General features: G+C 41.5%; 2 protein-coding genes across 4 annotated transcripts in view; both read left to right on the forward strand.

Annotated features, from left to right (window-relative positions):
- Positions 1 to 7,159, forward strand: part of HSPA12A (heat shock protein family A (Hsp70) member 12A) — a 52,172-nt gene extending 45,013 nt beyond the window's left edge. For 2 of the 3 annotated variants that reach the window (XM_081863718.1, XM_081863717.1), the window contains exon 12: positions 123 to 7,159. In XM_081863718.1, coding sequence (XP_081719844.1) covers positions 123 to 757 — 635 coding nt within the window. In that variant the 3' untranslated portion in view covers positions 758 to 7,159. The remainder of the gene's footprint in view (positions 1 to 122) is intronic. The other variant, XR_014157005.1, reaches the window with a different exon arrangement.
- Positions 7,160 to 7,348: 189 nt separating this feature from the next.
- On the forward strand, positions 7,349 to 18,561 carry SPMIP5 (sperm microtubule inner protein 5). The gene is made up of 6 exons (XM_081863790.1): positions 7,349 to 7,507; positions 8,495 to 8,565; positions 10,103 to 10,324; positions 15,513 to 15,699; positions 17,496 to 17,593; positions 18,372 to 18,561. Exons 2-6 carry the CDS (start codon positions 8,508 to 8,510, stop codon positions 18,539 to 18,541), a joined length of 735 nt encoding a protein of 244 aa, XP_081719916.1. The 5' UTR covers positions 7,349 to 7,507; positions 8,495 to 8,507; the 3' UTR covers positions 18,542 to 18,561.
- The last annotated feature ends 1,221 nt before the right edge of the window (positions 18,562 to 19,782 follow it).

The following is a 19,782-nucleotide window of genomic DNA, read 5'->3' on the forward strand; positions in this document are numbered from 1 at the left end:
AATCATACTGGATTCCTCTCACTCCATTTAGTGAGTTTTCCTGTCATTTGTCATTCTGTTCTCTTAATACCTGCAAAGGTATTACTGTTATTCTGACCATGTGGATTTTCCTCTCCACCAAGGTGATTTGTTTGAAAAGCCAGAAGTAACTAATGTGAAGTTCCTCTTCCTGGTGGGCGGATTTGCTGAAGCTCCGCTACTACAGCAAGCTATCCAGAATGCTTTCGGCTCCAAATGCCGAATCATTATTCCTCAGGATGTGGGGCTCACTATCCTCAAAGGAGCAGTCTTATTTGGTCTGGATCCTGCTGTCATTAAAGTGCGCCGCTCTCCCCTGACCTACGGGGTAGGAGTCCTGAATCGTTATGTGGAGGGCAAGCATCCTGCAGAAAAGCTGCTAGTTAAAGATGGCACCCGCTGGTGCACGGATGTCTTTGACAAATTCATTTCTGCTGACCAGTCGGTGGCTCTTGGGGAGACTGTGTCGCGCAGCTATACACCTGCCAAGCCTTCGCAGCTGGTCATCGTGATCAACATCTACAGCTCGGAACATGACCACGTCAGTTTCATTACTGAGCCAGGGGTGAAGAAGTGTGGCACTCTGCGCCTGGATCTCACAGGAACTGATACGTCCGCGCCAAGCAGGAGGGAGATCAAAACACTAATGCAATTTGGGGACACTGAGATCAAAGCCATGGCAATTGACGTTGCCACTTCTAAAAGTGTCAAAGCTGGTATTGATTTCCTAAACTACTAATGCTCCTCCCCTGCCCCCCACCCGTTAGTCCAACACTCTGTTCTCTCATTTTTCATGTGTCACCAAAATGGACTTGCATTTCAGCCAGACGGAAAAAGGAGAGAACCATTAGAAGGGAAACGTCAGGCATTTTTGTTGTTGTCGTTCTCAAAATTATCTGTCCAGGAATCCGAAATTTACATGGTTATTAGGTGCTAAACATGAAATGGAATAATCCAAAATGGCTAAATGCATTGTGAGAATTAGTCGTTGAAATATCACTGCCCTCTTGATTGGGAAAACAAATAGTTTTACTGGAAGTATTCCACATGTGCTGTACTTGGGTCCAAAATGTCAAAGCTCATATTCATGGTCCTACATTGAAGACCCTAACACAGCAAATGGCAAGCTGTCTCCCTGACACCAACAAGTCTGCTTCAGACAGCAGGAGGTCATCACTGCAGCTCTAAATTAAAGTGGTCCTCTCAAGTGCTGCTGTTAATTGTCAGTGGAGATTTATAGGTCTTTAGCAGTTTTAAAACCAGGCCTCTCTTATTTATATGCTTTAATACGAGTGCTAGAGGTGAAGTATCTAGCCTTTTGTAAAATATGAAAAAACAGCACTTACCACCCAGGCAAAGTACATTTACTTGTTGGGGATATATGATGACTGCTTCTGGTGGCTTTTGCTTCTGTTTTAGCAAACTTCCAAGCCACAAAGCAGATTTGTTAAGGCTGCAGCCCATTTAAAGGAATCAATTAAATTTGCAAAACATTCACTAAGTATTGCAAGGAGCATACATTTCAAATTAGCAGATATGATACACAGTCTCATCTTAGGACAGGCACATCCTTTTTAGGTGAAGGGAAAAAGGATGATGTTTGCCACCTGCAGTTTGTATAAGTAGTTTGTATAAATACACATTGTATTTAAAACAATGTGTTGGATCCAGACTTTGTGATCTCTAGAGCAGACCCACTGAAATCAATGGCACAGGCTAGTTGATCAAGTGCAGTGATTCCAGTGGATCTACCCGAAGTGTTAATCTAACCTGATTAATCCAGGAATAGGGGAACCTGTAGCCCTCCAGTCTCCACCAGTCCCAGTCAGATCACCAATGGTCAGAGATGATGAGAGTTACAGTCCAACAACATCTGAACAGCTCTCCCTGGATTAGCCATTGCAGCCCAAGTATTTGAGTATTTCTTCTTTTTTGTTCATTGGAAAGAGAAGTTTTTTAAAAGTCTCCCTTCTCAACAGTTTTTACAAATTTAAGAGCTCCCACCTCACATTTTACTTTGGGACTTTATGTGGTAGGTAGGGATTTTTATTTTTTTTATTTTTTAAAAAACATACTTCCAGCTAGCTGTTGGGCAGACCTCATGCAAAAGAAATGAAGGGGTATGGTGGCAGTAGCTGCCCAGAAAGCACCTCTATTCTCAGGTTGGAGAAAGCAAGGAGCCATTTTCATTACCTCTCTCATACTTGTTAAGAAACAGGAAATATATACTGTGTTGGTCCTAGAAAGTGAGATCCAGTAAAAGAAAAGGGATACCTTTATACAGGGCCAACTTATTTCACCTGTTCATGAAAGAACTATATAAAATGCTTATTGTTATTTAGAATGATTCATCAGGAAAAAAGAAAACAGGTTGTTACATTCACAACTCTATAGAGAGTAGTTAGTTACTGTACCTGTCATTCATTTGCATCCAAAATACTTGCTTTCCCATTCTCTTCCATTGATGTGACTGTATACCCAGCCCTGCATACATAAGCCATGAAGTGGGCAATTTCCAGCTTTCCTCCTCACCAGCTTCTGTGGTAAAGTACATCCGGAAGAAGCTTAAAATCTATGGGGGGGGGGGGGAATTGCCAGGAGATACTATGCATATAGGCAGGACAGGAGGTTCAGCTGTATTGCATTTGGCCTGCAGGGAGAGCATGAACACTGTTTCTCCAAGAAATGAGAGACTCGCCTTCCCCTGCTCCCACACAACAGAAGAAAGGAACCTGGCACACATATCTTGAGCACTGCCAGCTTCAAAACTCTCAAAAGCTTTAGGCAACAAACTAGATTCCCTTCCCGGTGTGAATTAGAGCAGATGAACATAAGAAATTCCCCCAACACAGAAGTTGCTTTAAACTGTGGTGTGATGTGGCTGCGTCCACCTAACAATTTCCTGGATTCGCACATGGCCTGCAGTTCTGCAGTACTACATACCAAATGTGATTAGAGGTGGCTTGGGGAAAATATGTTTCTCTGTGCTGCAGGTCCTTCAAGACTGGCAATTTGCAGCGTGGAGGCAGCTTCCATGCCATGCAGTCTAAAGCCACAATGCAGGGCTTTTGATATGTGGTCATTTCCAGATAGACTGGATTTGCAGCCAGACACCCTCACCACCGATGGAGAAGGTCACCCATGTTTTCCCCGCCCACAACATTTTGAAAACACATTGTGATCCACTGAACCCCAGTCATGCATCCAGCGCACCAGAACGTTACCGTAATCGTGTAGTTTCACCCTTTTCCAGTTAGCTATGCATGAGTGAAAAGCCATAGACCCTTTTTACTTTTAAAAATGTAAGATTATTGATCAGGCACTTATATTTTAGGGGCCATTGTGCAAATGCTTAAAAATTCAGTGAAGAATTTTAAAGGGGCCCCATTTGCATTAAATCCATTATATAATTCCCTGATAGAATGTGAATAAGCTTTGCTGAATTAGCTATCACAGGGATGGACTGGATAATTCTAGTCACAGTATCTAGCTTGCTGTTCCTTAAATAATTATTCTACTGAATAATTAGAAAGTGTGCATGCTGGCTTTCCTTTGTTTTCATCCTGTCTGCTGTGTTTTAAAGGCAAACGATTTGTTTTTCTGTATGTGTAAGTGTGTGTGGCCTTCCATGGTTTACAAATAAGCAACTCCTTTGGGTGAGCTATCAACAATATTACATGATGTATATACAATATTTAAATATTGTACAGATGCTTTCTTTCTAAAGTGCTATTTTCTTGTACAGAGTGCTCTTTACCTCTGTTGATTTGCATTCAGTGGTTAATTTTAAATAACATAGTTTCACAGTCTGCTTCAGTAATTATAGGCTTTTAAAGATGGTGAGATATGAAATGCACAATGATGATCTTGTAATAACAGGAGGGGAGCATGAAGAGTGTCAGACAATCCCACACTCTTCTTGCTATGCAAAGAATAGCATACGGAAACACCTTTGGGTTTTGAATTCTTTTTAACAGCCCCAGTTCCATTTGAAGTACCGTAATCCATAGGAATGACAATGGTTAAAGGCCTTTTGTACATCAGGTCTTCTTCTCCCACCTGAAAACTAGATGATCATTTGGGGCATTTATTACCCTAAATGATCTCCAGTTTCAAACCGTATGTTTTATTTCAATGATATCTCTTTATTCCTAGATTCAGGCTAAACACAGACCACCAGCCACATATGGAGAGTGCAGCTTGCTGCCTGCCAGGTACTCTAAAAAAATTGATGGATTCTCAAGTACCAGAATGGCCGCAAAACATGGCTGGTTCATTGCATTTGACTTGGTGATTTGCCAGCCGTGCAGGCCCCTACTAGACTAGAACAGAATGCATATGTCGTCATAAGCTAGAACACCAGGGGTGGCAAGCTAGAATGGCAAAAGATCGCTTGATATTAATTGTGTTGGACTCCTTTCGGTCCGCTACATCTTCTGATAGGCTGCCTGGAAGATACAACACAAGATCATCTTGCATGACTGCTTCCTTGCTTTGTGACATGGCTCTTCCCAGAATCCCAGTTGTCTTGGAAAAGCATTGTTTCAAGTTGTTGCATCTTCATCATACATGCAGTAAAAGGAGCAGGGGCCTGGTATAACGGAGCACCTGCCAGGGCCAAGGATCCCACCACCAGTCTTCCTAGCCCTGCTGCACTGCTTCCTTTAGCAGCTTGTCCCTGTTCACCTGCCTTCTTTCAGTGAGCAATAAGCAAAAGAGCAGTAACCCTTGTAGTCTCCGGCTGGGAGGTGCTGCACTGGGTTGCATTCAACTAAATCTGCCCTCCTCCAGATTATTCCATGTCTGTATTAGGAAGAGATTTCATTCCACAGGGACTCCTGCAAAATCCTTACCAAACACTATTAAGTCCCCACTGCTGGAAACTGCCAAGGTGGCAAGGAGGATCCAAAAAGGACATAGATAAATTGATCTCTGGTAGTGAGAATCTCCTAAGACACTATCCAGGCATTATTTCTGCAACTGTCAGTCATTTCTGATCCTTTACAGCAGCAGAATGCTATCTTTATATTCTTGCTCATTTTCTCCTTTCCATAACTGAGATAGTCTCATTTGCTTCTTTTCTCCCAGTCACAAAACATGATTAGATGGCCAGTCCTCAGATTACATTATATATTTAAGTTGACAAATCAGCTCTTAAAATGTTAATCTCCCTTTTCATCACACAGACAAATTTTAAATGTGGAATTCTTCAGTTTTCTAGCATACGTTCAAGAAAATGTTCTCACTAAATTGTCTTTAGCCATTGCATCTATATATTTTTATGTATGGGATGTTTCCCTAATACATTGTTATTAGAAGCATGATTCCACTTTCTGTATGGAAGAACACTACAAAGTGTACTATAAAACCTCTTACGCTTTTTCTTCTGTGAACAAAAGTATGTAAAAAAATTATGTGTATTAGCATATCTGCATTAGTAGCACATTTGAATGTCTTATCAAAATAGCTGTCATTCCAGGTTAAAAGTGCTATAAACCTGCAATCCTGAGATTTCGGTCTATAATTTATCCACAAAATTATCATACCAAACTTTTTAAGTTTTCCATCCTGTTCCCTAAACTTCTACAGGGATATTATTTCACTTGGATAGTAAGATAATTATATTAATCTAGGTGAGCTAAATTTTGCATAGCAATACAGCAGTTTACAAGAAAGAACTTCTTTTGGATGGAGGTATGTGAGTGATCTGATGAATTCCCCTGATGTAATTTGCTCAGTGTGCTTGCAGCCAATGAAGGGAGATAACTCGTGGATGGCAGCAGCTCCTTAGAAATACATCATGCAGCAAACCAACCTCTTAAGGCTGAATTCTTGCCCATCTGAATCCCTCTGAAGTACATGAAACTAAGGCAACTGCAAATATGTTGGCTGAAGTACTTTTTGGGCTACTGAACTGGCTGTTATGTGTACTGAATATTTAAATATAATCAGACTTCAGTAACTAATTTTTAAAACTCTGCTATAGCACTGTTGCTATTATTGTGAGATTTATAATTTTTTAAAAAGCTTATTCCCCCCCCCCATCTTCATCAGCCCCCCAAAAACGATATAATTTTGCTGGGCATGCTCTCTGCCACTTAGAATCCATCCCTATTCTCCCAAATAATAGCAAATTAGGTTTGGTGTCTAAGGGAACCTTTTAGAAATAGAATGTGATGCTATACGTACAGGCTTCTGTATGAGCCCTATGCTAAATTTAAAGGAAGTGGCACATGAATTTTCACTTGTAAGTACCGTAGAAACTGGTAAAGTGATAGATGTTTGCCAGATGAGAGTAAGAAACACAATTTTCCATGTGTTTACTGCTGCAGGGTTGGTTGGTTGTTGTTTACAGATCTTGATCAATAGAAATTTAAGGGAAAGGTTCTGCTCTGTGCCATATTACAGAGACCCAAACTTTTACCCTGACAGCAAAACTTGTTTTGCTTTCTGTGGAAGTTTCCATCTGAACCCAATCATGGAAAACCAAAGCAACTTACCATAAACCTGGAAATTAAAAATGATGGCAGAGTTTATAAAATACTGTGAGCTGGATGCGGATTAAGTTGAAATTAGTTCCCATTGAAATAAGCGACATGATTTAAGTCATGTCAAATGTTTCATATTGATTTCAAAAGGAACTAAATTCAACTAAGTGCAATACTATACATGTTTACTCAGAAGTAGGCCCTGTTGAGTTGCCAGGTAAGTTGGTATAGGATTGTAGTCTTAAACTGGATCCATCCCAGTGCTATTAAAGAAACCTCAACCAATGCTGTAAGCATCTTGCAGTAATCCAAATAAACAAGCGTTGAAATATATTATTAAAAGATGTAATTTTCTTGCAGTGATGTAACTGCAGTAGCAAAACTGCATTATTTACACACTTTAAAATCCACAGCACATTGTGTAATGGTTTTTGGGCATAATGCTACAATATTCATCTCTGCTTTGATAATTCATCAAATATATTGTAAAAAAATAAATAAACATCCGATCGTTGTAATCTCATTCAATTTCTTCCCTGTGCAAGACTACAACCCTCCCTTAAAGTCCTGGAGCAGATCACAGCTTTTCACTGTTGCATCTTCCGAGTACTGTGCTCTTCAAAAAGTGTCAAATAAAACACAGTAAACTGTGAGGGAAGATGTCTTCTGCTGATTATTTATGGCTCTTGTGTTAAAAGTTATTTCCAACATGATGCACCATCCAGCAGAAAGGAAGGCCTCTTGTACAGATGATCCTAGTCCTGTGCATCGCAGCTATGCTCCGGAAGCCTCTCTGTTCCCTGCACGTGTTGTAAAGGTCGTGTGGATGAGGTCACAATGCCGTGGGAGGGACGGGGCACTGTAGCTTGAGCTCTCTTGTAAAGGGTCGCAAGGAAGCAGCCAGCTTGGGGGATGGTATTGCTCGCAGAGCTTGTCATGGTAAAAGGCCCAGTCCCGACTTCCTGAGCGAATTGTTTGTTTGGGGGATCTCTCCTGTACAGGTCAGTCTTTCCAAGGCTGCTGCATTTTCTTCTCTTTCTTGTCAGTAGCTGACCATTGTTTGCTGCCTCTCTCGCTACACTCTTTGTCTTTAGCCCTCATGCGTCTGCATTTGTTATTGCCAATCTCAATACTGTTATTTTCGTCATCGTCCCCCTTCTATCTCCTTTGTGCTCTGAGAACATGAAACATTGCAGCAGCAGAAGCCAATGGCGCTAGTAAGGTAACGCAAGGCTGCTGGATCCTTCCTGCAGGATGTGTGCCTGTGGCAGCCAGGAACATAAATAGCTTTTTAAAGGATTACATAATTTCATTGCTATCGCTATCTACAGCATAGGAACAGCCTACCAAATCCCCAAATGAAACCTTCATGTTCAGAGGCACTGTATCCCTGAGCACCAAATACTGGGGAGAAACCAGAAGGCAAGCTTGGGTATAACTCGCAGCTTGTGAGCTTCCCAGAGGCTGGCTGCTGTTTGGAACAGAATAATAGGCCCTTGTTCTCATTTGGAGGGGTTTTGTTCCTCCATGAAATTTTCAGGCTTTCCTGACCAAGCAATGCAGCAATCCCAACAAGCCCCATTGAACTCCGTATTCTTACTGACTGGGCAAGTGCAGGATAACTAGAGTTGCTCTGGAAATGAAGTCTAAAGAGTTTTGAGTCTGCTTGGATGACTTGCTGGCCATAGTTTGTTCGTATGTAGAGAGGCGATGGTTCTTTCCTAATGTTTTAACACAGAAAATGGATGACTGCTTATAGCAGGGGTGGCTCCCTTGTGGTCCTCTAGCTGCTGCCAAGTTACAGTTTCCATCAGCCCCGGGAAGCATGGCTGATGGGTAGGTCTGGGAACTATACTTCTGCAACCTCTGACTTAAAGGTTCTGACAACCTGAAACACCAATATATTTTGATTGGGATAATTCTTGAACAACAGGCTTATTAATATTAGAGTCTAGATTCAGTTGAAAGTCTTAACTTTTTTTCATCAGAGTTTGAAAAAGCATGGAACCATTTCAGCGACAAGTAGATGAGTGCAACCCTTTGATACCAGGATATACAGGTAAAATAACCTGAGTCTCTTGGCCTGAGCTTTGTTCCCATTTCTCAGCTGATAACTTGGCAGAGAGCAAAATAACATGCTAAAAGGGGCAGCCGAATAATCACAGCTTTTCACATCGGATCCCACTTTGTTTTGATGCACTTTGTACTCAATATAGCAGTAATAAACAGGGTTATGATTTTAGTAGCCTGTTAAAGCTATCTATTTGCAATTGTATCCTGTGAGGCAGGCCAGGCAACCTTCAGCCCTCCAGATGTTTTGGACTACAATCCCTGACCACTGACTGACATCACTAGCAGAGTGATAGGATGAGCCCCAAATGCAAAACAACAGTATTATTGGTGAAGAGTAATACTGTACAGTACACAATACTATCTAAATAGGTCCCTTCATAAGGCTGCCAAGTCTAGAGTCTACAACTACCTAACTGCACCACAGATTTCATGCTCCACTCCTTACACTGTACTGAGACACCAAAACACAAGCACATACCTAGCTCTCTTTCTGAAGATCTGGATAGCAATTTTATACTGGCAAATTAGGCTCTCTTCTGCACTCAGTATTTTTTAGAGTGTGTTACCTGCAGGGTGTGTGTGTGAGAGAGAGAGGGGGGGGGTATGTTGCTGCAGAAATGCCTCTGAGCGATAATGAGAACTAGAATGTTATGAATTCTCTGAATTCTCAGGGTACAACTTTGAGGGTGGTGGTAGTACTTTGATTCCATAACTATTTTATTGAAAATTATTATTATGAATTCTGCTGAGTTACCTGACATTCTGCTGACTGACATTATACAATACCTTAAATAAAAATAAAAAAAAGAAAGCATAACTAAATAAAATAGGCAGCTACAGTGGGCACACCTGCAAAATCTTGCTAATATATGCTCTATTCTAACATTTTTTATTAATTATCTACAAATGACACTGGCTGTTTTGGCAAACTAAATGTTGAGACTCAGACATCTGCTAAATTTCTAGTTGCTTGGGTATAAATCTCAGTGGTTGGTAGTATGACAGTAGGCTTTGAAATGCTAGGAGGGCGACGGAAAGCTGATGTTCACTTTCTTGTGAACAATTCCAACACTCATACCTACCCTCTGACTAGAAGCCTGGGAATCAACAGCACCCAGTTTTGCAGGCATCAGACACTAAATCAGTATGCACGGCAGCTGCAAAACTTTGTCCAGAAACACCCAAATTTCATGTTGTGCAAATTAATCAAATGGCAACAAATGTCACAGTGACAGACTGGTGATGGGCAGGTAAGGATGATTACTCTGAAAAGGGCTGGAGTTGAAAGCCCATGTATATGACCCGCCAGATCATCCTTTTGACACATTTACTATGAATGCAACAGAATGTTAAGTTGGCTCCCACCATGGACTGTACGAAGCCTGTATACACAAATAATGGGATTATCCTTATGATAGTCCTGGGGCTACAGACACACACAAGAAGTTTTGTTGAAAGAAAGCCTAGACTAGTCCGCTGATGGCTTCTTCATGATGGTTGTGAACTTCTGTTGCCCTTTCCAGGCTACATCCCTTATAGATTCTACCGAATTGGAACTAGCTTCGGAAATGATTCTGTGTGGTGTGTGAATGCGTTTCGCGAGGCTACTCAGAGAAAATGTGACCAAATGGAAGAACTGAGGCTCACAGCGGCTACAGCACCCCAGCTGCCACCTCTTTGCTCGAATGAAGAAATAATAAACGTACTTGATGACTATAATAGCAAACACCATCCAAATGTGCTGGGTATAGTATGCCTAATTTTTAATTAATTTGGGCTTAGGATTCCTAAAATACCTTCTCCCCCTTCATATCCCCAGCTGATCTGTGTTCTCTGCAGGAGAGGGCATCCTGCAGGTATTGTCTTGCCAGGAGGCCTGTTCCACTATGATACAGTTATTGGAGATGCAGCTCATGATCCCAAGTTTCTGCAGAGTAGCAGAGTCCATGTTGTTTTCACATCCACCCCATACCTTTAAAGAACATCATGGCTTTCCCCCAAAGAATCCTCAAAACTGTAGTTGACCCAATACAGCTACAATTCCCAGTGCCCTTTACAAACTACAGTTCCTAGGATTCTTTGAAGGGGAGCCGTGCACTTTGAATGTGCTGTAAGCATATGGTGTGGAGAGGAGGTGGGTCACAGAGAAGCTACCACTCTAGAAAACTCATTGCACGTAGCACCCTTAGAGTCACCGTCATATGTGGCAGGCTTGAATATTTAAGGTCAGGCTCAGGGGGGCAGGGGGTGGTTGCTGCAAGCTTTGTGGCTCATTTGCTAGACTGAGTTAAAGTGTATGGTTTCCATTCAAGAGGAAGCCTCATATTTTCATGATGCTTGGCCTCTGAGGAGATACAGGGTTACAAAGGGAGCAGATGTCATGTTAGCTAGCTTAGGGCATGCAACTGAAAGGAAGAAAAAAAGGAAGAAAAAGAAGCTTGGCTTGGCTTGTTATGTACACATTGCTGATCTACAGATGAAATTTAGCTCCAAATGAAACCTTCCACCCACCCTGATAAGCATACTTTTCCACCATGTTTGCCTGCTTCAACATTTTCATGAACAGGCTCTGTTCAAGGTGCTATACAAGGCACTGTGCAGCTTGGGACCAGGATTCCTAAAATACCTTCTCCCCCTTCATATTCCCAGCTGATCTGTGTTCTCTGCAGGAGAGGGCATCCTGCAGGCATTGTCTTGCCAGGAGGCCTATGCCATACAAAGTTGGTCTGTTCCACACCTGCCTTTTGGAAGTCTCACTGGCTACATATGAGACAGGCACAATCTCTTCTATCTTCTTGTTGTCTGTTGAAGACTTTCACCTTTATCAAGCCTTCTAAGTCAAGATCTTTCTTTTTTTAATGAATATTTATTAGCATTTTCAAAAAACACACAAAAACAAAATTAAACAAAAATTAACAGAAATACAAAAATCCAAAACTTAAAAAACAGTTAAAAACACATAAAATTTCAGTTACTTATTTTCATTTAACTTGTTTCTCAGACCTCCTCACACCTCCCCTTCTTGTATTCCAATTTGAATTATTAATTCAGCAAATCCTTATTAACCTTATTTTCATTTAATTTAAACCATTTTAAAAACCAATTTTAACTTATCCAAATTTTTAAACATCAATACTTTTACATTGTTACTCATTCTTAAACATTTTTCCTAAAGTCTACCGAAATTTCCCTTCCACGGCTTTCCCCAATTCCGTACAGATAGCAAAACAAAATAAAAATAAAGCAAGTTATAGTTATATACCCTTTGGATTCCCAGACTCCACCCACCCCTTTCCCGGTTTCAGTCCCCAACAAGTGTTCATCAGTTCAATATATTGTTTAGCCTGGAGATCTCACATCCGAGGCTCTTAAATCTCTTTCAGTTCCTCTCTGCCAGCCTTTTTGATAGTCCTTAATGTTAAACCCCAAATCTCGGAGAGGCTTCGGCCGAACAGGATCCATATTTTTTCTGGAAAGCCCTCCATACTTAAAGATAGAGCCTATGGGGTACTCCAAATCTTGTTTCATGCTCCTTTCAAGTCCAAATGTCCCCAAAGCTCGAACTTCCACCTTGGTCAAATATATAATCCTTTGGTCTTCAGATATCCACATTAGGAGATCTCTCAGTTTTGGGCTCTCCAATTCAGGCCAGGCTTTCCACATCAAGTTTTTATTCTCCTTTGTTGCCTTCATGTCAGGCCACAAATTACAACTCTCCTTTAACATCTGCAGAATTACAGCTCCTCCTTCCTTTTCTTCAGGGGCAGCATATGTCTCCTTCTCCATATTCTCATAACTCTCAAGTTTCTCTATTTGTCCAATTGTATAGGCTTCCTGCTTCAAGTCCTTATCAGCTTCAACAATATTGTTTGCTGCTAAGGCCAGAGTTGTGACGCTTGTAGCCAAAACATTAATTTCACCTTGTAACTTTCCCAAGAGAACAAATGTTCTATCCAATTCAGTCTGGATTTTCCCTCCTCCAGCCATTCTTGTAATGTCCTAAACCCCCTCTAGGGGGATTTTGATTCCTTAATGTCTTTCAGCTAAAATCCAATAATCAAGTTAGTTTGTATCAGCCCTTCCTTATTTTCAACAAATTGTAACAAATATAGCCAGCAGAAGCGATAGAAACAAAGTTATCTTTTTCCTGCTGACAGCCAATTTGACAGCTGTCAAACTCTTCAATACTTCATCGTCAGGCTCTCTCGCGGGACGCTCCCAGGTCCGGGGGGGGTGAAACTTCAGCTCTCAAAGTTAATCTTTTATCCTCCAGTAAAGTTTCTTATAGTGTCAAACCATGAGGGTTGGAGTCTTTTAAAAAGAAAGAAAGGATTCTCTCGACCTTAGATAGCCGGTTCTTTGCTTTAGATTATTTACAAAGAGGGGGGCGGACTTCCTTTTAACCCTTCCCCGCTCGTTCCTAATTCAACAAAGATTTTTCTTTAAATTCCAAATTCCGTATTACTCACGGGTTGTTACTTTAAAGTCCAATTGTTCCAAGGAAAAAGTCAGCGCTCTCCGACAATGGCTTGTGGCTTCACTCCGCAGAAGGAGCAGTCTACTCACAGCACAGCACCGCGCCGCACCCCGTCCCCGTTCCGGAGCCTTTAAAAAGGCTCCTTCGCAGCTTCGGGGGGCGCAAATGGTGCCCGCCGAGTCACCACGTTCACAGGCATCCGCGCCTGTGATTTTTGAGGGTCCCCGCGTCACCGCCGCGGACAAGACCCGATCCTGCGGAGCCGATTCCCTCCGGAGCTCGGAGGGAATCCGCCATTAGTCGATGGCACTAACCCGGAAGTCCCCTAAGTCAAGATCTTTTTTTATCCTAGTCTGTATCTCTATTGGGTTTGAAATTGTATTTATATATGTAACTTTAAAAACCCCCCACAAATACACACATACACAGTCTTGTGAAATTGCTTCACAATGCTTCATAAGAAATGCTTCATGCTTGAAATTAATTAATTAATAACAACAGACCCATGGCAGCATCTTTAACCCTAACCTGAAACATGAGCACCACCTTTAATACTTTAGCGATTCCATCTCTGTCTCTTAAAAGAAACCCGCAAACTGGTGGTTGTGCCACTGCTGTAACCTGACCTTAGATCAGGGCATGTTCCACTTGTGGCTATACCACTATACTGTTTTGTTCCTGTGCCTGACTAGCCCACATCCAGGTCTTGAAACAAACTTTCCTTCTTGACTCTGTTTCCTAACTCCCTCCAACGTGGTGTAACAGAGATAAGTCTGAGCTTTCAGCTTTCTGCCATAGGACAGATTTCCATCTTCATTCCTGTAACTTTGTAAGCAGTTTCAGTTGATTGAGCAGTGGAGTAAAAGTTCTGTTGGATGTGAGTCATTGCACACACAAAAAGCTGTCTGTGAATGTTTTCTCTTCTTTTCTTTTTAACAGAATGTGGAAACTTTTAGGCAGTTTTTCATTTTCTTTTAAAGCAAAACACTGACCTTTGTTCCTCTGCTGTCGTGCACAGATGACAAATTCTAGTAGCAAAAGCATTTTTGCTTTGCCATAGGGGGAGCTCCCGGCAGTGATCCACATGTGGCCTGAACGTTCCATGGGAAGGCAGAGGAGATCTTAAGTCTGTTTTGATGAATTGTGGTGGTTAAGGGGGTAATGACGGTTCCCTCTTTGAGAAAAGTACCAGTCACTTTCTCCAGGTCTTTTGAGAGACAGAAACTCTATCTTTGCAACTAGCAGCACTAAACCATGACAAAGGGCTCTAACAGCTTTGTTATTACAGATGAAGAGCAACAGAAATTGCTTTCTGTCTTGAGTTTTTTATCTACAGCTACATGGACCTGCCCCATGACCTCTAAAGCTCAGCTGGAGAAATAGAAAGGAAGCAACGTGCATTCTGAGTTATTTCTTCCAAAAGGGAGGCTTCAGACTTGTAGAAACCTAATATGCAAGTACCATAAGACTTGCAACAAAATATTGCAGTGTGATTTACTCCCATTCAGGATGTTCCATTCCATTCACCTTCTCACCTGCTTTTCTGTCCCCCCACATCAACCACAGCAGTTGGTCAGCTGTCTATGGCCACTGAGGATGCTCAGTCTTCATTGTGCTGTTTGGGGTCCCCCCAAAATTATGTTTGTACTTTTGCAAAATCTGGTCGTTCAAAGCCTCCTGATACCTTCCTGTTGTACATGGGTCATGGTATTTTGGCTGTGCTTGAATAATTTAGATTGCTATTAGTATATATGATTATCTAGCAAATTTGCCATAGCACAGACTGATACCCATGGTTTTACTCACTACTTAGCACAGTGGAATTTGCTTTAGGCTCTACTCTTGCTGGAGTGCAGCCAGCATTGGGTGCCTCTACATACTGTAAATGGAGAACTAACAGTGCTTGCAACTTCTAGCTTTGAACCTTCCTTAGGACTTCTTCAGTGGTCTTCTCTCAGGATATTCGGATTCTTGAGCCAACCCATGAGCTATATAGAACTGTTATTTCTCTTTCTCACTGATGGGAATTGTATACAACTCTTTTCCACTTAGACCCTTTCTCTTGAAACTGGAATGTTTTAAAGAGCACCTGTCTTTCTTCCTGTAGTAAATTCTTTGCAATGGTTGGCTGAGTATGCAATGGTGAAGTAATACAAGGTTTAACAGATTTCAGGCTTGTCAGATCTACTTCATGTTTTCGTAGAACCCCAACCAGATTCAGGCGGAAAAGACATGGTGCAAGTTAAAGAACATGGTGCTAATGCAATGGACCTCATTTGTGTCGTTCTCCTCACTCTATGTAGGATTATTTTTAGCCTCAGTAAGCTTTCAATTAATGCCCCATTTCATCACTTTATATTTGGTCTTTGGTAAGTTCTACATAATTGCATACAGAGCTTGTGTTTCTTTATCTGTATTCCTTTGTGTTGTGTTTTGCCCATTTCATCACTTTGCAGGGCCTGTGGAAACAAAAAGGAGTCTACTTGAGCCACCTATTCCAGGCTGGACTGGCTTTGTGCCCAGGTCGAAGGTTACAGAGTTTGGTCACGGAGCTCGCTACCATGTGATGGCAGAAAATTGCTATCGAGATTTTCAGAACTCCTTGGACAGAGCCAAACAGGATCCTGCTACCAAGGAATCCATGTATGTTGGCATAAAGATCTTTCACTGGGCTATGCTGCAGCCGAGAAATCATGTGGATATAATATTACATAATGTTACTCATTCATCTATTCTTAACTATTGTGTTATTTTTATATCTTTTCCTCCTGTGATTTTATATTATTATTAAACACCTTGATCATTTTGCATGAGCAGCTGTTAGCATGATAAGACAAGATATTTGTCGCTGTGAATCCTACAAGACCTGTCTCTCAGGATAATGAGAAACTATCAGGGTGGAAATTGTTTAGGGGTTTTTGTTGGAGATGCTTAATTTGTGGTTATATTTGTGTAATTATGTATAACTTTTGATGTTGTGAGTCACCTTAAACATGGCTTAGATAGTATGCAAATAAATGATGATGGATGAAAACATAGAAAATCTTGGATACAAATTTCAAATGTCAGGATTGGGGACACTTCAAGTATGGTTGGACTCCAACTCCCATCACCCTTAGCCAGCATGGCCAATGGTCAAGGATGATGGGAACTGTAGTCCAACGGTATCAGGAAGACCACAGGTTCCTCATCCTTGTTCCAGTATAATCCACCATAGGTGTATTAAAACAAACAAACAGTACTGTGAATGTAAGGTGGCAAAAGCTTCCCATGTCAAAATGGTGCCAGGCTGACCCTTATGTCATGATGCTTTATTGGTACCAAGGACTGGAGGGAAGAAGGTTATTTCAGATCCAAACACACACTGCTTGCTGCTGTTGTTCCCCTATAAAACAGCAATGTCAGGCAGAAAATCCAAATGGAATGCATTTACTCTGCCTCTATGGAGCAGGAAGCAAGAAATCCAAACTCCATTGGCTACCAAATCCAGCCAATGAATTGCGGACTCGCATGCGCTCCAATATTTCTCTGATGAAAATAGCGACGTCGCATTCCATAATGATAATTTTACTATTTATACCCCATACATCTTACTGGCTGGGACAGCTTCCAACATATATAAAAACATAATAAAACATTAAACATTAAAAAAAGCTTACCTATACAGGATTCCTTCAGATGGCTTGGGGGTCGGGTAACTCCATACCTTCCAACATTTCTCCAATGAAAATAGGGATATCCTAAAGAAAAGTCATCGTCATCATCGTCATTTTATTTGTATGCCGCCTTTCCACAGTTAAAACAATACTCAAGGTGGCTTACAACATGACAAGATTTACATAATTACAAAAGTCATAAACAATAAATAAAACACATAAAAAATACACAACCAAATGGAAAACAATTTCCACATAAATCAAAATCTAAAACTATGAATACAGCATTAATATCACAGTTTAAAATGACATAGGTAAAAAATAACAGCAATTTAAAACAAACAAACAAAACCCCCAAATGGAGCCCTCTCTGTCCAGCAGCAGCAGCAGCAGTACTTTATGGAGCCCGTCAGGTCCCGCCCTAGGCCATGTGGTGAGTGGCAGGACTAGGGCCCCCAGGCACTCAGCAGGGGAGTCCTCCTGGGTAGCAGCAGCCCCAGCAGTTCTTATATAGCCAAAAGTGGGACATTCCAGGAACAAATCAGAAACCAGGATGGCTTCTCTAAATCAGGGACGCCCCTGGAAAATAGGGACACTTGGAGGGTCTGGACTTGTCTTAGCCATATGAAAACCAGAGACATTCTGCCTTCCCAGAAGCATTTGATAAGACTATCACATGCACTGTTTCAGTCATATGCAAAGCTGCACATAATATGTTGTTACAGTCAAGAAAGTTGGAGACTAACAAGCACCAAAACACCATTTATTTTATTTATTTTGTAGGAAAGAGATCCCTGCAACCAAACTCAAAGAATCACGCCCATACCAGAGATTCTACAGGCCGGAAGGGATGATGCCTAAGTATACTGGGCATATTCCACGTAAGGCTTTAGGATTGTATTATTTGAAACTTGCCACTTACTATGGGCCTGTTCACAAGACCACGTTCACTTGTCTCAACTCTTGGACTGGAGAAGAAGAGAGTCAGTACCAAAAAAAAAAGCTGGTGCTTGGTGCTGAGAGGGGTATTGCTTGATTTGTTTTGGTCCTCAGAGGAAAAGGGTCTTTATGTGCCTTGCTTGGGCGTGTGAGTTAAAATAACTCAGTCAAAGGTTATCATGCTTTCTACTATATCTTCATTGAGTTGATTGAACAGGTGTTCTGAAGCAGGGCACACAAGAGCCTCTTTGCCTCCAAGGAAGACCTTGTTAGTCTTGTAGAAGTCAGTTGGCCCATATCCTGTTATACTGGGCCCACCACCTGTTGCTGATACTACACCACACTTTGACCACAATGATCAGCAGGGTATGCACAGCTCCAGTAAAGCCATCTAGCAGAACATCAGTGTCTTCCTGCTTTCCAGCCTTTTCCAGAGCTCCTGGTTAAGAAAACTCCTTTCCTACATAGTTCAGTTCAAAGTATAAAGTGTTTATTGCCTCATGATCCCTGTGTGTGTGCACATGGGTTGTGCCCCCTCAAAATTGTGCACCCACGCTTATGGGCCCTGCTGCCTCCCACATTATCTCCCTGCAAGTACTCACCCTAAGGATGGAAGCCCACCAATCTGAGCCTCTCCATAAACTGCAATGAACATTTAGACCCCTTGACTGTACTTGTCACAAGGCTTTAAGCATTGAAATAGGCCTTTTTGTCTTGTAGATGAACGTTCTGGCATCGGAAAGACCTTTGGTAATGTGAGCAGAAGCTGTTCTGTCTGCAATCACCCAGAAGTGAGCTATGGCATTTATCTTGATAAGAAACGGAAGGCTGTAAAGTTTCAAGAACCGATCAAGGAAGAAAAGATCCCCTTAACTGCAGCAAACAATTAAAAATATACAGAAATACCTGAGATTATATGAGAATAATCCTATCATGTTGTTTGTTTAACCACTTGGTATGAAATAACATTATTTACATTTTAAAATATCAAGTTGTTAGACAGATGATTATGGTTTTGAAACTGACCCTAAAAAAATCTACACCAATATTTCTGCCTAGAGCACACCTGGATCACAGCTGCTGCAGCATCAGTTACTGCTCTAGCTGTTGACTTCACACCCTATATCTTATATATTTGAGCTGGCACAGAGATCTTGAGTCTGTGTGGAAGGTCATTCAGATGCTAAGATGCATAGTTTAAAAACTCTTTGAACTAAAACATAGTAAGATGTTCAACTAGTTTCCTATCCTGGTATTGCTATGCAGATGTCAGTTTCCCATAGTTTGATAGCCTGTCCAGATGTGGGTGATGACTCAAGCCATGAGCTGCACATCTCCTGGCTCGGTGCCACCATTGAGTTTGCCTGGTTTGACCTTTGCATCTGGAAGTGACATCAATCACAGCTGTAGGTGGACTGCAGACTGAGCCAGAAAAGGAGCAGACAGTTTGCCTTGAGTAGGGCTACTGCTTGCTGCTGCCTACAAAAGCGACAGAAAGGATCATAAGGCAGAGGACTGAGTGAGTGACAGGCTGCATCCTTCACAGGTTGACAAAAGTGGTGATTCAGGCCAGTTTAGTGGCCCTCTACAAATATGTAAAGGGAGGGCTGTAGTTTATTTAGAGCATTTGTACCCCACTCTTCAGCCAAAAAGTCACCTAGAGTGGCTAACATACAATCAGTTAGAACAAAACAAGATTTATAATCTTTTTCTATATAAAGAAAAGTGACACACAAGGAGAAAAGAACAGGCAAGGAAGATGAAAAAATAAAACTCAGGCACCAGTTCTTAAGCAGGTGTTCTTTGAATGACCAGCTGGCACAGTTCAGGTGTAGATGATGCCTGATACAGCTGGTGTGGTAGAACACTTGTTTTGAATGCAGGGGAGTTTCTGGTTAAATCTCCAGCATCTCCAGATAAGGCTGACAAATGCTCCTGCCTGAAATTATGGAGAGCTGCTACCAGTCAGTGCTTGGGAAATGCTGCGTTCTAATAACAGAAGGGGCAGCTGGTGACATTTGGGTTCCCTGCAACAATGGTACAAAGAAACAGGCATCTGAAAGAGTTGTTCCAGTGGGTTTCTGAGGCACATTTAGAATACGTAGATTTGCTTTCAGTGCTTTTTTCAAAA

The sequence above is a fragment of the Podarcis erhardii genome (assembly GCF_964252035.2).
Source record: "Podarcis erhardii genome assembly, chromosome: 5".
Lineage (NCBI taxonomy): Eukaryota > Metazoa > Chordata > Lepidosauria > Squamata > Lacertidae > Podarcis > Podarcis erhardii.